Genomic DNA, 14,986 nt, shown 5'->3' with positions numbered 1-14,986 from the left:
CGCTGGTTTTACAATGCAAAGACGCGTGATCAGTTTTAGAAGACGGGAAAGGTCGGGGTTAGACCAGTATACAAATAGCAGGCTGTAAGTGACGTTTTAGATATTAAAAAGGCAGAGGCTATGTTCAGGGAGTATTCCCCTTTGTGCATTTGCAGGGGAGGGACCGGGACGGCTGGAAGGGAGTGAACTGTGGTGGTTTTGCGGTGCAAGAAAGCGTGTATAGTTTTGGAAAGTCAGGTGAACCAATGTTGGTAAGGAGCAAAACCATACCGCGCGTAAAAATCCCAGCATGAACGGGGGGTGGGGGGCGGGGAGGAAGGCATTTCACCTCCCCCTTCACTCCCGCTCACCGACACGGCCGCGTTGTCTCTCCCTCCCTCTCTGCCCCCTCAGCTGCGCCCTCCAACCCGCACTTTGCCGTCCCGATTCAGAGCGCTTAAAACAAAGTAGAAGAGAACCGCAGGAAGTACAAGGCGCGCGGCCCCCGCGGGTCGGACCGTTGCGAACGGGCGGAGCCGCCTGCCGAAGCCCGCCCCTGCCGCCTCATCCTTGGGCGCCGCGGGAGCGCGGGCGGAGACCTTCCAAGCGCCTGCGCCCCTCGCGATTGGTCGGGACGAGATTCGCTGCGCCATTGGGTGCGTATTGTGCGAGTAGGCGGCTCGGCCTATCGGGAGCCGCCGGCCGCGCAAAGGGAAGGGATATAAGGCCTGGCGTCAGGGCGCAGGCATCTCACCTGTTTTAACGCTACGTTAGCGACAAGGTTTTAGGAGCGGCTGAGCGACTCAGCGAGCGAAGATGTCCGGGCGCGGGAAGCAGGGCGGGAAGGCGCGCGCCAAGGCCAAGTCGCGCTCGTCGCGGGCCGGGCTGCAGTTCCCCGTGGGCCGCGTCCACCGACTGCTGCGCAAGGGCAACTACGCGGAGCGGGTGGGCGCCGGCGCGCCGGTGTACCTGGCGGCCGTGCTGGAGTACCTGACGGCCGAGATCCTGGAGCTGGCAGGCAACGCGGCTCGCGACAACAAGAAGACGCGCATTATCCCGCGGCACCTGCAGCTCGCCATCCGCAACGACGAGGAGCTCAACAAGCTGCTGGGCAAGGTGACGATCGCGCAGGGCGGCGTGCTGCCCAACATCCAGGCCGTGCTGCTGCCCAAGAAGACTGAGAGCCATAAAGCCAAGAGCAAGTAAACCGGGTGCGGATAAACTTCCCGCGCACTGAAGCGAACCCCAAAGGCTCTTTTCAGAGCCACCCACAGTCTCGAGAAGGAGCTTGAAATGCTGTTAAGTGGGTGCCAGGGGATTGGGTCCCCACGTTTCTCGTGGGAGAGTCGGCACGATACGGGTGGAGACCAACCTCTCTCCTTCTGCAGCCGCCGCGGCGCGGTTATCGCTGAGCGCTCAGGCACGGCTAGGGAAGGAAATGTATTTTTCCTTTGTGTGTGCCCCGCCCATCGACCCATCTGCTGTGCTACTCTTTCTCCTGTGCGATGGTGGGAGGGGGTCGGGTCGGGTGGTGCTGTGCCGGGGCGAGCGCCCGCGGAGCACGGGCTCAGCCGAGCGTAGAGTTGCCCGGAGCCAACCGTGGCCCATGCGGGCTTTTCGTGAGAGTGAGTGTGTTCGAACTGCTCCCTGCCAGAGATGGGGCCCGGCTGCAGATACCGCCAGACCTCCACCACGCACATACTCCTCCCGCCATGGGAGCGCGGACCCCCTTCCGCGCCCGCCGGCCGAAGCGAACCCGGTGCCGTCACTGCCCTTACCCCATTCAGGCGCGAGCACGCGGGACGACGCACAGGGGCCACCGCTGGCGTGTACTGAAGACCTTAGCGAGTTAAGAGATGGCTTTCGCCCTTTTTATTTCCCCAGCGAAGGCGGATGATCGCCTCGGCCCGCTTTCACGAAGCTGCTGCTGAAAGGCAGCCGGCTTATCCTTCAGGTCCCAGCAGCTTCCAAGATGCCGTGGCACCGGCAAAGGGCTTCGGGAAGCCACAAACCAGTACAGCGTTCGCCTTGCACGGCAGAGCGCCCCAGGCACGCTCCTAGAAAAGCAGCGGCTGAGAAGTGGAAAGTAAACAGAAGAACCAGAGTAACGCTGCCGCAGAGCGCTATAGACGAGCTCAGAGGCAAACAGTTAAGCCAAGCCGGCTACAGCTCTGCCAAAAAGAAACATCGGGGACGAGGAGCAAGAGCAAAAAACGAAACTGAATACAGCAACACAGCTCTTTCGAAAGACAAAGTGGGTGGCTCTTAAAAGAGCCTTTGGGTTCGCGAGTGTTATGTGAGAGCCGAAGGCTTCAGCCGCCGAAGCCGTACAGAGTGCGTCCCTGCCGCTTCAGGGCGTACACCACGTCCATGGCGGTCACCGTCTTCCTCTTCGCGTGCTCCGTGTAGGTGACAGCATCGCGGATCACGTTCTCCAAGAACACTTTCAGCACGCCGCGCGTCTCCTCGTAGATGAGCCCCGAAATGCGCTTCACGCCGCCACGCCGAGCCAAGCGGCGGATGGCCGGCTTAGTGATGCCCTGGATGTTATCGCGCAGCACCTTACGGTGGCGCTTAGCGCCACCCTTGCCGAGCCCCTTCCCGCCTTTGCCTCTCCCAGACATATCTCCGCTGCTTCCGCTGCGAGCTGTGGGCTGCAGCTGGGCGCGCCGCGCTCTTTATACGCTATGGTCCGACCTGATTGGGAGCAGGGGCGGGCACGGCTGACGGGGGCAGGGCCTGCTTCCCCTGCGCGGGCGTCGCGGGGCGGGGCCTTCGCCCTTCGCCGCTCTCGGGCACCTCCCCGGGCGCCGGCCGGCTTTGCCGCGCCGGTCCCCGCCTCTGCCTCCGCCCCGCTCGCCATCCCTTAGTCCCGGGGACCCTGAAGCGCCGTTTCCCGGCTTCTCCCACCCAAGAGGGGGGCGAGGGCGCACAGACCTTCCCTCTCTGAGGGGCGGAGCGTGTCAGTGAGCTGGTACCTGGAGGCCTTGAATCCTTCGCGGACCGTTCCGAAGGTCATGCTGACCATTTCTCATTAGTTCTAAGGTCACATCGGAAGTACTCCGTGGTAGTATTGAGAACCAGCTGCTAAATTTAAGAACTGACATGTCACCCCCGTGGCCTTATGGTTGTATTTGTGTTATATGCATTGAAGCATAAGGAAAATCATGTCTATGCCTTCACTTCAGACCAGAAATAAACTAAAGCTGGCTATGCCTGACTCAGACTCATGAGTCCACAAAGGGCTTTTTCATTATAGAAATTGACAAAACACTCTATTTTCTACCCTGTTCCTGTAGTGTTGCTTCATAGTAAGTCCCAGACATCCTGGTAACATTTAGAAAGCAGTATATTTCTATTTAGATCAGTCCTACTAACTGGGTCTAAATTTGTCATGTATGTCAAATGCACAACAAAAATGCCTATGTCAGCTATGTGCATGTTTTCAAAGGCCTGATGTAATTCTGAGTTGATAGATACTTTTTCTTTCATGTAATATGCTTTTCTTTTGCCAGTGACAACATTTCTCTTTGTTATTTTGGTATGACTTCATGACTCTCAAAATGGGTCATCATGAGTGTTCAATCCATACCTCATTTCTGCTGGCTATTCTTGCAGTCTATCCTTTCATGGCTCAGGTCCTGCTGGGGCTATGAGATTGGCATAATTCAAACATGGAGCATTTGCCTGTGCTCATCATGGCTGAACATGTCATTATACACACAGATACAGAGCAGAGCCCTTCAAGATGAAGGACTCCGGAAGATCTTTGTGAGGTCTGACAACCTTTTGTCTCTCTGATATTGGCATTTGCTTCTGCCTCAGTTACAGTGACTCCAGGAGGGAAGGTCTGTGTGAGTGATGTGATCTAAAAATATAATGGTGAGGTAATTCTTCCCCAGCGTTTTTCAGCTCAGATATTTTATATAGAAGTGCCCCTGCCTGGCTCTGAAGACACCTAATTTCTTTTTGGTTTTTTAAAATGATTTGTCATTCCCTCTTCTTCAGCTCTATTTTTTTCACCTCTCTTCAGCTGAAGGAAAGTTCACTCTCTTTGCTGGCTGCCACTTTGACCCACTTCATCTACACCATAGAAAGCATGTTTTCCAGCACCATTTTGTACACACACAGAGAGGAAATTAACTGTATATAAACGTCATTCTCCTCTATGAAAGGGATACACTCCATGTAGTATACATGTCCATCAGCCATTTGCCCATCTGCCATTCCCACTGTACCTATTCCTCAACCTTTTATAATTTGTTGTGCTAACGCCACGCCCTAAAGCATGAAAAATGAGGTATGTTACGTCCAGAAAAAGCAATTAATGAGTGCACAGGACACACCACAACAAAGTCCATTTAAAGCTCCTTAATTCAAAGACATCCCCTCTGACTCGGTGAGTCCTTGGCCTGCAAATCACTAGGACCTAAGGGATCATTTTCATGAGATACCACTTATTGTTCTTACATTCTTTTTTTTTTTTTTTTACTGGCCTCTGTCACAGATGGGATATTGGCTCAGGTGGAAGTTTCCTGTGAATTACTCAGTTCTTCCAGTGTTCTGATCGTATGTCTCTTTCCAGAATGCAATTCAAAGGGCAGCACAATCTCGAGATTGTTCCATTCCTCTTGCTCATTCATTTCTCCCCACTCTGGATCCATGCTGATATTCTGAACTGCAGAAACAAGTTCTGCTTCTATGTTCTGTATTCTTACTTTGTCCTCCCCCAGACTTACAGCTTGTGCCCCCCCCAGTACTAGCCCAATAGAGCTTGTGTCTCCTTCAACACTGAAGAGACCATAATGAGGTGACCCTTCTACCCTACAGAGAAGGTGACAAAAAAAACCAAACAAAAACTAAAACCACAGCGCTAAGAACATTCACCACGTTAGGAGAATAAGCACATCTTGTAAAATGAAAAAAAAAACCATAAACCTACAACCAGTTTTCAAGTGTAAGAACCTTTTCATTAGTGTAAAACGGAAACAAAAATTCCTGCCCTCGTCTAGTGATTTGGTGACAAGAGTCACCCATGAAAGCCTTTCCATGTACTCTAGCATCTAAAGGCCTGTTTTGCTCTAAAGAATTGATAAACCAAGCACAGATTACACCTTTGCATCCACTGAGGTTTTGGTTCTTTTTTTCTTTATTTATTTTCTTCCCACCACCACCTCAGGAAGATGTTTATATAAATGAACATGCATTAGATCTGGACAGTTAATATCAGAATTACTCAAATATTTACTTTATTGATCAGCAGGCCCTTTTCTCAACAGCTTTAGATAATTTGTTTTTTTAAGTTTCCTTCCTTATAGGTGTCTCCTATTGCAGTTTGGATAAACCTTAACCTGCAGCTGGTTTCTCTTTACTTACTACCTCTATACTTATACCTCTGGACACAGGCTGATCCTTGGTGCTAGCTGCTCAGTGCTGGCCTTGTGTGCTAGTCTTGTTAACCACACAATTAAATGTAAGATGTTATAAACTACTAACCTCAAATAGCACACAGAGATTAAACTTATTATTCGGCTCATTTCACGCATGCATCAATCAAAACTTGATTGCATTTTCGGTGTCCAAAACAGGAAAAAAAAAAGAAAAGTGTCAGGAAGACCAAGATTTAGAATTAATACACTTATGGAAGGCAAGCCTTCTTTCTGGAACCAGATTATACAAGGCAAGTTGCAGGCAAAATAGGTGAAATATCCTTCTTGAATGTGCCCACACTGTGCACATGGACTCCCATGAGCCTGTAAAGCCAGATTCCTGACTTCCTAACTGTCTGACAGCAGGAGTGATGAGTGTCTGGCCTCATTTGTATATTGTGGAGATGTCTGGGCACCAGCTGGCCCTTCCAGTGCCCCTGGCAGTCTGGATGACCTCCTAACCAAGGACAGCAGTGCTCTGGCACCAGCCCATGGACTGCCAGCCACAAAGCATGTGCTGTGAAAAACATAAGCTATGGCATAGCACTCTTACACACTGAACAACTTTCCAAAACCTTTTTGCTCGCGTCTATGGGAAGACAGCCCATGTTGCTGGCACACAAGTATTACCTTGTGATACTCCTGCCCTAGAAAGATGGCACAAACAGCCTTATCTGGAGCCGGTAGCTGCTTCAGCCCCACACCTCTCAGCAAAACCAGCAAGTCAGCATCGCTTAATGAGAGCATCTTTACCCAGTGTGTGACACAGTGCTTTGGCTTTCAGTGATGGCAGAAGTCCAGGCTACTCTGTCTGGGTGCCACTATCACTGCCTGTGTGGCAAAAAGAAAGGGTTGCCTGCCAACCCAAATGTACCTGGAAGCCTGTCACATCAGCACCTGGGTGTCACCAGCCATGGAGATGGTGGATTGGAGAACAGCTGTGCGTGCACTACGTGTCCAGGAGCAGTTTATCCCTCCATAGGCACCAAAAGTAGGTCTGGTTGGAGTGGGAGGGGACTTATAGATAGGCCATGTTGCTCCCTCCCTCTTACTGGCAGTCACAGGGAGCACTGCCACACAAATCGGAAAGATTGGAGGGCAGAAAACACAGAAGTGCTGGGTGTTGTGGGGAGGAAGAGTGAATTGCTCAGCATCACTCTCTGTGAATTGCTCACAGGTCTGAGGAGCCAGGCTTCAGTGCTGACAGAGGACGCTCTGAAAGGACAGTGTGGTGGCACCTTTTCTTGGTGGAATTCAATATTAAATGCAGGTGAAAGAGGGACATTGGCAATTCAGAAGGAAATAGTTTCTTTCTTTGGGGAGCCACGGCTAATGGAGCTTCTGTTAATGCTGCTTGCCTTTCATGGACAGTTTGTCTCAGGTCCTCAGTTGCTGGTTGATGACTATGTCCAAAGCATGCCAGGGTGGTTCAGAAGATGGTTCGTCAAGTATCTTAGATTAGTTTTAGAAGACCAAAGTACTTTAAGACATAAATAATTTTGTTCCTTGATACTTGACTGACAGTGAGGACCTTTTATTTGCCTGTGTGTGAGAAAAACAAAAATGTGTTAACCTGGTAAACTACTGTACATTAGACAACAAAGTGCACGTTTTTTCCATATCAGCCATTCTGGGAAGGGTTTCTCTGCATTTTTGCTGGGTTTTTTTCTGCTTTCCCAGGAAAAGCATCCTTCCCAGTGCCTCCTAACTATGGACATGTACAGATTTTGGACTATAGATTTTCAATATCCAAATGACATGCCGTGGCAATGATGAAGAAATGCCACAACAGATGCCCCAACCCTTAACCAAGAGTACAGGGAGGAGCATGCAACATTCCAGGAAGCTGAGTCTACAGGGACAGTCATCCGTTGCCCTACCCTATTTGTGCTGCCCACTCCAGATGCTCAGCCATACACCGGATTTAAAAGGCCTTGTGTGGCCTCAGTACACTTAGGAGTCTTAACAACAGCAGCAGCAGCAACATTAGCATTATGTAGGTAGAAACTTATTTGCTGAGCTGCAACAAGTTTGTAGTTTGGTACGTACCACTTTAAAATTCCTTAGCTAAGGGTTAAAAGTTGTTAAACTGTGCGGGCTGGTTTGATCACACAAGTTACTGCATTTGTAACTCAGATGAAGGATGAAGTCACTGAGGGCAAGTAAGGCATGGGTGTAACACTGTAATAGAAGTGTAATCATGGTTGCAGAGAGTATTTACACTTCTTTCCTGTGGAACATGTCTGCAGGAGTGTAGCGCATAATATAAAGTTCCTCACCTAAATCTCTCTGGAAATTGTCACTTGAAGGAAGGAGAGGGACTGTGGTGCAGAGGTGTACTTCCACCAGCTGTCTAAGAATGACTGACCATGGCTCTCACCTCCAGCAGGTAGAGCAGCCCATTAGCCACATGGTACGGCTAGCTCTCATGCTAATGCCTTCTAACAAAATTGCTTGAGAAGAACAACTACCGTGCTACCTCTCATTACTACAAACCTATCTAAATATAACCCAGAGTTCATTTTCTTAGGAACAAGTACTAGCAGGTCCTAAACTGGAGATGGGAATGTTTGATAGCTCTCAGGTGCAGTGCCAGACCTTGGCTGTGGTTCCTGTGTCTTCTTGTTTATGCCAAGAGGTCTCAAAAGGTAACTGTAAAAGCTGGACAGACCTGGGTATCTGAAGGGAAGTGACTTGCAAGGGTTCAGATTGCAATCTTGTGCAGGTTTATGATGTAGTGTGGCCTGCTGGGGTGTCCACAAGGTAGAAAGGATTGAAGTAATTCAGATGTAGTAGACATTACAGTGGTGCTCTTTCCAAAAAGTAGCTCTGGAGATCCTGATGTCACTGCTCTTCTCTTTTAATGAATGATGAAGTCTAGGTCCCTCCACTCTCTTAGGAAAGCCAAACTGCACATCAGCGTCTACATGGCACCTTCTTCACGAAGTCTTTCTAAAACATCCTATGCCTAAACAGAATTATTTCCTTTTCTCATTTGCTCAGCTGTAGGTGAAGCTGCTATTCCTGCCTTTTATGTAATCCTTCACCACATTTTTTTCTTTGCCTGAGTACATCTGTCCATGCCTTCTAAACTAATATGCCCTGACTGCAGAGCAAACTCTTTTTAAAATTGCCAAACACACCTCAACTTTCCAAAATGTTTTTCCTGCATTTATTTCTTTCATGTAGAGAAGAACACGTGTTCCAAGCAGCAATTCTACATTGCTAAAGTTATTCCATGTCTTTGCTGCAAAGCCACTAAAAAAAGAAAGATCAGAGCTTCTATGTCAGGAAATTTCTGAAGTCACTTCATTTTATATTTTTTTTAAGATAGTAGACTGTAACTGTTGGAGATCAGAAGCTGCTACACATATTATTAGCTGTCCCTGTTGGGAACTGGGAGACGGCAGCAACTGCTGAGAGAAAAGCCAGGCAGACAACTGGGATGGCGACCATTTTAACCACATCAGTTTCAACCAATCCAACCAATAAATGTGAATCAACAATCTGTGAAGCCACAGCTGAGGGCTGGAGTATTTAAATCTCCTCCAGTGAAGGTTACTGAAGTAAATGTGTACAAGTTCAAAATAACAAGAGTAGGCAGCATGAGTTCTTATTTTGCTGACATGTCACTTCAAGGTCTAAGCTTTTCTCTTCTGCCTATGTGCTATGAAGGGTCCTGATAGCTGCTAAATGTCATCTCCTCCCAGCATTGCTACTTCATTTCATTGTGTAGTCAAGTCAATAGAAAATCTCATTCACTGATTTATAAACACACCTAGGACACAGACTTAAAATATATACATACTTATTTTACTTCAGTTTTGCTAATCTGTTAAGGTATATCTTCAATACCCACATCCACTCCAACTTAATTTCATTCCTGTATCCTTATTTTATGTTGTGTAACTGGTACAAGCACGATCTTTAAGGTCGTAATTTGATTAGCCCTTCTCCCAGCTGTCTTCCTATTGAAGCATTATAGCACTCAGGTGCACTTTTCTTGCAACCTTTTTTTTTTTTTTTTCTGTCTAGTGTGCAGGTTGAAATTTTCCCTTCATTGCATTTATCCAGTTTCATACTCACTGAAACCCAATTTTATTGCAAACTATTTTTTTTTTTTATGTTATATACACATTTAGTATTTACAGAACAGCCATTGTAAATGAAACAAGGTGGAAATAGGATTACATTTGCACAAACCTACCTATTCATACAATCTGAAATTTTAGTTACTAATATGATTTAAGTACTGTGTTCACATTATATGTTATAGCTGGTAATATCAAAGGAAACCAGAGAACAGGGCTGAAGTGTAGTCTTTCTGATTCTGAAATAACTACAAAAAGCAATAGATAATACACTTGCTTATAATCGGGTACAGGTTAATGAAATATTGTTCCAGAGCTCTGCTCTGTTCAGCATTTTAAATCACCTTCCACCAGATAGCGATATTGATTGAATTCTTCCTAGTTCTTTAGGAACGACCTACGGCCCTACCACTCCCCTTGTCAAAAGGTTATCACAAAGTGCTTTAGTTTTTGTCCTAAAAGCATTTCCTCGTTTCAGTGATAGCTATAAAATGCATATTGAAGAATTAGATGAGTTTTATTTAAAGTGGGAAGAGGATTCAGAATTGGCTTTAGATAAACCTTTGTGTAGACATATTCTATGAGATTCATAAAAAAACATTCCAGATGATAATATGGTTTTAAATTCTATTAACCTTACTATTAGAGAAAATACATAACACTCTCTAAGCAGGAAAAGCGTAACTACTAAACTGCTATGCTAGTCCTTGCACATCTTAAATTACCAGAGAGACAAAGATAATTTCAGTAAATATCACCAGAAGTTTAGGAGGTTGTTTTCTTTTACAAAGCTGCAGTTTTGCAACATCAGATATCAAATGACTGTTTAGTTGAAACTGAAATGGAACATGAAAAGAAATAGCTTGATTTAGTTGAGAATTGGTACAGAAATTCATACTGAAAACAAACAAAAGAAAAAACACCCAACAGAGTAACAGGGTAAGTTTGCCTCCCTTATACTGAAATTCCAGGAAGAGATAATAAAACAGTATGTTCATAAATCTCCAGATATTAACAAATTGCTTATAGATCTATAAAAAAAATAATAGGAGATTATAGGAGACACTATTTCACTAGACTTTAGCGTTTTAGGAGGTAAAACACATGGTCAAAGGAACCGGTTCTTAATCCATATTCAAAGCTGAAAGAGGAGTTTGTGTTACTTCCTCCTCTTCAAAATCACTTTAAACTGTCAAATTAGCTTTAAATCGGTAAATTTCAACTTTGACCCCAAGAAAACCCTCTAAAGAATCAGACTGAGTCGTTGCTGTAACATTTATGTCAAAAGGAAATTTTTAATTTGCAAGGAAAAACAAAAGTTTATCTCTTCAGAGGTCTCTCCAGCAGCAGCACACGGGATTTATCGCCTCTCCTTTACCTCAGCCCGCATGTTTGCGACTGGAAACTCTCCCGAACGCAAGTACATGGTCTTCTCCTACCTCATCAGGGAAACGGGGCGATTTGGTGGCAGAAATTCCGAGGAAAATACACTTTTGTGAGTCCAAAGAAACACAAATCGAGCACACCGAAGAGCTCCCCGGCCGTACAGAGAGGCGGGCTCTGCAACGCACCAATCACCGCGCGGCTCCTCGCTAAAAATACGAGCAGCTGACCCGCGCCAACCCAATTGCGTTGCCTGCTCCGTAGAGGACGGTGCTGCCGCCGCCGCGATGTCCGAGACCGCTCCCGCCGCCGCCCCCGACGCTCCCGCTCCCGGTGCTAAGGCCGCCAAGAAGCCGAAGAAGGCGGCAGGCGGCTCCAAAGCCCGGAAGCCCGCGGGCCCCAGCGTCACCGAGCTGATCACCAAGGCCGTGTCCGCCTCCAAGGAGCGTAAGGGGCTCTCTCTTGCCGCGCTCAAGAAGGCGCTGGCCGCCGGTGGCTACGATGTGGAGAAGAACAACAGCCGCATTAAGTTGGGGCTCAAGAGTCTTGTCAGCAAAGGCACCCTGGTGCAGACCAAGGGCACGGGTGCCTCTGGTTCTTTCCGCTTAAATAAGAAGCCGGGAGAGGTGAAAGAAAAAGCCCCCAAGAAGCGGGCGACCGCAGCCAAACCTAGGAAGCCAGCGGCCAAGAAGCCCGCCAGCGCCGCCAAGAAGCCCAAGAAAGCTGCGGCGGGGAAGAAAAGCCCTAAAAAAGCTAAGAAGCCGGCGGCCGGTGCAGCCAAGAAGGCGGCCAAGAGCCCCAAGAAAGCAGCCAAGGCAGGTCGCCCCAAGAAGGCAGCAAAGAGCCCTGCCAAGGCTAAAGCGGTGAAGCCCAAAGCAGCTAAGCCCAAGGCAGCCAAGCCAAAAGCAGCCAAGGCGAAGAAGGCGGCGCCCAAGAAAAAGTAAATTATACCGGAAGAGTTCTGGTCTACATATTTTGCTATCCAACGGCTCTTTTAAGAGCCACCCACACTTTCCCTAAAGGAGCTGAGGCACCGAGGCCGTCTGTAACTTGCAACAAGGATCCAGTAATTCGTAAGTTGTCAGAGGTCAATTCTGTCTTATCCCCCCCCCCCCACGTTAAAATTACCGAAAGAAATGGTAACGAGCACGGTATGACGCGGAGCTTTAGGGAAGTGTAGAGTTTTACATCTTTTTTTGTCAAGTAATTGGTTAGACTCCCAGGAAGCAATGTTTTACAATAATTTGATAAAAATCTGATGTATGGGATTTGGGTTTTTTTTAAGGTTATATTTTGTAACAAAAGTAATAGGAATGCCAGGCAAACTACTACTGAGCCATGTCTAATCTTTTATTTCTGTTAAATGGTTTTGTCTGGGGGAGGAGGGGAGGAGTTTCTTACTGACCCGAAAATAGCCCTGAGCTCTCCCGTTCCTTTTGTTCCCGATGAGAAAGAGCTTTAAGTATTGAAAAAGCCCGCCCAGACCAAGGATTGGCCAGCGGAGAGCCCGGCCCGCTGCCCCTTCCCCCACCCTTCCCCCACCCTTCCCCCCTCCCTTCCCCGAAGACGATTATGCCTGGTATCTCTGGTGCTGTTCCAGCCCCTCTCAGAGAAGAAAAACGCGGAAGAGAGGGGAAGAGACGGGAGCTTTCGCCGAAATGGTGTTCCCATGTTCTCTAGGATAAGAACTAACTACACAAGAAATATCCCACACCAGAAAGAACTTGCTTTGGGAGGACGTTTTGGCGCGACTTTGTGTTAATGAAAACGTGGAAATTGTTGCTTCTACCACCAAGCCAAAAATACTGTTAATAAACATGGAGAATATGAGACAAAACATGGGTTGAGTAGTTCATATAAAATGGCTTAAGTATATTACAGATAATTGAGCTCCCTTATGATTTCATGGGTGGCTCTTAAAAGAGCCTTTGGATTATTTTCTCTGGAAGAGGCAACCTGCCGCACAAGCGAAAGCCTTATGTTTACTTGGCTTTGGCTTTGTGGCTGTCGGTCTTCTTGGGCAGCAGCACGGCCTGGATGTTGGGCAGCACACCGCCCTGCGCGATCGTCACCTTGCCCAGCAGCTTGTTGAGCTCCTCGTCGTTGCGGATGGCGAGCTGCAGGTGCCGCGGGATGATGCGCGTCTTCTTGTTGTCGCGAGCCGCGTTGCCCGCCAGCTCCAGGATCTCGGCCGTCAGGTACTCCAGCACGGCCGCCAAGTACACCGGCGCGCCGGCGCCCACCCGCTCCGCGTAGTTGCCCTTGCGCAGCAGTCGGTGGACGCGGCCCACGGGGAACTGCAGCCCGGCCCGCGACGAGCGCGACTTGGCCTTGGCGCGCGCCTTCCCGCCCTGCTTCCCGCGCCCGGACATCTTCGCTTGCTAGGTCGGTGGGTGCCAAGAGCCACCAGCAGCACAACACAGAAAATTACCAGTGCTCCACAGCTATAGTCTCGCTCTCCCACCTCGCCCCTTCACTGATAGGCTGAGAAGTAGGTCTTCTCTGCGCAGCCAATCAGAAACTGAATCGAATTCTAACCAATAAAAGTCGGGCATAGGCGCATTATGACGTCTTGTTGGGTTCTGACCAATGAAAGTAGGCAACGGGAATGCTGCTCATTTGCAAGAGGCAGCTATAAAGATGTGGCCCCCGAATCAGTACACTCTGATTCTTTCTCCACTCTTTCCTCTGTTGTTCTTGGGATCTGTGAGACAGGCGCTCACTGCGATGCCTGAGCCAGCCAAGTCCGCTCCTGCGCCCAAGAAGGGTTCCAAGAAGGCGGTGACCAAGACGCAGAAGAAGGGGGACAAGAAGCGCAAGAAGAGCCGTAAAGAGAGCTATTCCATCTACGTCTACAAGGTGCTGAAGCAGGTGCACCCCGACACGGGCATCTCGTCCAAGGCCATGGGCATCATGAACTCTTTCGTTAACGACATCTTCGAGCGCATTGCCGGCGAAGCCTCGCGCCTGGCGCACTACAACAAGTGTTCCACCATCACGTCTCGGGAGATCCAGACGGCTGTGCGGCTCCTGCTGCCGGGTGAGCTGGCCAAGCACGCGGTCTCCGAGGGCACCAAGGCTGTCACCAAGTACACCAGCTCCAAGTAGAGCGCCTCAGAGCGACAGTTTTAACCCAAAGGCTCTTTTAAGAGCCACCCATGTTTTCAATAAAAGGGCTGTTCAGTCAAGTTACCCTTTAACTCTTTTTCGTAGATTCTTAGTGAACAGTAATTTTTCAAGTGCCACTTCAGATTAACTGTGACAAAATATTGTTCTCCAATTTTCTGTGTCGGGGAACATACTTTATCTGGGCAACAAATTACTTGCTATAACTAAAGTTTTGGGTTTTTCCTTTTAATTGCATTTCTAGGCAGTAGTTTCCTTATGAAGTTATTACAGTTTACCGATTGTTGTATTCCTTGTGCAATACATTACTATTAATTTTAAGTATGTTCATGCTGTATGCATTGTGAATTGAACGTTAAAAGGCAGGAAGGAAGATTGTTACTATTGGGAACTTATCCAGGTACAGCGTTGTAGCTGCTATAATAACATTTGTCACTTGATGGTGCTCAGTCTTTTTATTTTTGTACCAGAACGAGAGGTGTCTCTACTGTAAAAGAATTTATATAGTAACAAGTGTCATTTATCTTAATAAGTGGTTACCAGTAGCCCAGCGATTAATACAACACAAGTCCTTTTTAAAAATTATTTATCTTCAGCAGTTTTCTAATAAGTCTACTGTGCACGTGATTTTTGAAAACATTTTTACATTTTTTGCATAACTTCTCCCTGTGATGGCTTTAGGTAGAGAATATTCCTCTTGTAACTAAAAAAAAAAAACAAAGTGAAGAAAATATCTCACCTTTTTGACCTTTCCTGTATTTATAGGTCATTAATATCATTAAAAACTAAGAAACTAGCTACTGTGGGCTAATTTTGTAAAGTATGAGAGTTTATCATATAGATATTAATCAGCCCTAAAGTCTTGCAGACTCAAACTGCAGGCTTTCTGAAACACTCCCTGACATTTTTGGGTAATTAAATGCTGCTGTAGATACAGATCAAAGCCATTGTCACCTTCCTTCAAACTGGATTAAATAA

The 14,986-nt window shown here is 47.6% G+C and overlaps 8 protein-coding genes and 1 long non-coding RNA gene across 13 annotated transcripts in view; 3 read left to right on the top strand and 6 right to left on the bottom strand.

Annotated features, from left to right (window-relative positions):
* LOC115605898 (histone H2B 1/2/3/4/6-like) overlaps positions 1–14,986 on the bottom strand; it is a 103,047-nt gene that overhangs the window by 58,905 nt on the left and 29,156 nt on the right. The window lies entirely within an intron of this gene.
* On the top strand, positions 732–1,259 carry LOC115605896 (histone H2A type 2-C). The gene has a single exon (XM_030480995.1). It carries the CDS (start codon positions 796–798, stop codon positions 1,183–1,185), a length of 390 nt encoding a protein of 129 aa, XP_030336855.1. The 5' UTR covers positions 732–795; the 3' UTR covers positions 1,186–1,259.
* On the bottom strand, positions 2,200–3,199 carry LOC115605904 (histone H4). The gene has a single exon (XM_030481008.1). It carries the CDS (start codon positions 2,601–2,603, stop codon positions 2,292–2,294), a length of 312 nt encoding a protein of 103 aa, XP_030336868.1. The 5' UTR covers positions 2,604–3,199; the 3' UTR covers positions 2,200–2,291.
* LOC115605907 lies at positions 5,095–11,052 on the bottom strand. The gene is made up of 2 exons (XR_003990754.1): positions 10,939–11,052; positions 5,095–6,950 (listed from the first exon to the last, which is right to left on the bottom strand). It is a non-coding gene; the product is annotated as an uncharacterized LOC115605907 (long non-coding RNA).
* On the top strand, positions 11,117–12,719 carry LOC115605884 (histone H1.01). The gene has a single exon (XM_030480978.1). It carries the CDS (start codon positions 11,170–11,172, stop codon positions 11,824–11,826), a length of 657 nt encoding a protein of 218 aa, XP_030336838.1. The 5' UTR covers positions 11,117–11,169; the 3' UTR covers positions 11,827–12,719.
* Positions 12,219–14,986, bottom strand: part of LOC115605892 (histone H2A-IV) — a 17,201-nt gene continuing 14,433 nt past the window's right edge. For both annotated transcript variants that reach the window (XM_030480989.1, XM_030480990.1), the window contains exon 2: positions 12,219–13,259. In XM_030480989.1, the coding sequence (XP_030336849.1) occupies positions 12,865–13,254 (390 nt within the window). In that variant the 5' untranslated portion in view covers positions 13,255–13,259 and the 3' untranslated portion in view covers positions 12,219–12,864. The remainder of the gene's footprint in view (positions 13,260–14,986) is intronic.
* The window catches only part of LOC115605886 (histone H3), a 38,479-nt gene continuing 36,282 nt past the window's right edge, over positions 12,790–14,986 (bottom strand). For both annotated transcript variants that reach the window (XM_030480981.1, XM_030480980.1), the window contains 2 exons: positions 14,803–14,805; positions 12,790–12,822 (listed from right to left, as the gene is read on the bottom strand). The gene's annotated coding sequence lies outside the window, so the exon portion shown is untranslated. The remainder of the gene's footprint in view (positions 12,823–14,802; positions 14,806–14,986) is intronic.
* Positions 12,792–14,986, bottom strand: part of LOC115605893 (histone H2A-IV) — a 26,070-nt gene continuing 23,875 nt past the window's right edge. The window contains exon 3 of the mRNA XM_030480992.1: positions 12,792–12,821. The gene's annotated coding sequence lies outside the window, so the exon portion shown is untranslated. The remainder of the gene's footprint in view (positions 12,822–14,986) is intronic.
* On the top strand, positions 13,276–14,070 carry LOC115605900 (histone H2B 1/2/3/4/6-like). Its single transcript, XM_030481003.1, has one exon. It carries the CDS (start codon positions 13,472–13,474, stop codon positions 13,988–13,990), a length of 519 nt encoding a protein of 172 aa, XP_030336863.1. The 5' UTR covers positions 13,276–13,471; the 3' UTR covers positions 13,991–14,070.

This window comes from Strigops habroptila, chromosome 3 (assembly GCF_004027225.2).
Source record: "Strigops habroptila isolate Jane chromosome 3, bStrHab1.2.pri, whole genome shotgun sequence".
Lineage (NCBI taxonomy): Eukaryota > Metazoa > Chordata > Aves > Psittaciformes > Psittacidae > Strigops > Strigops habroptila.
The sequence above is the reverse complement of the archived record's forward strand: the minus strand, read 5'-3'. Positions and strand labels throughout refer to the sequence as shown.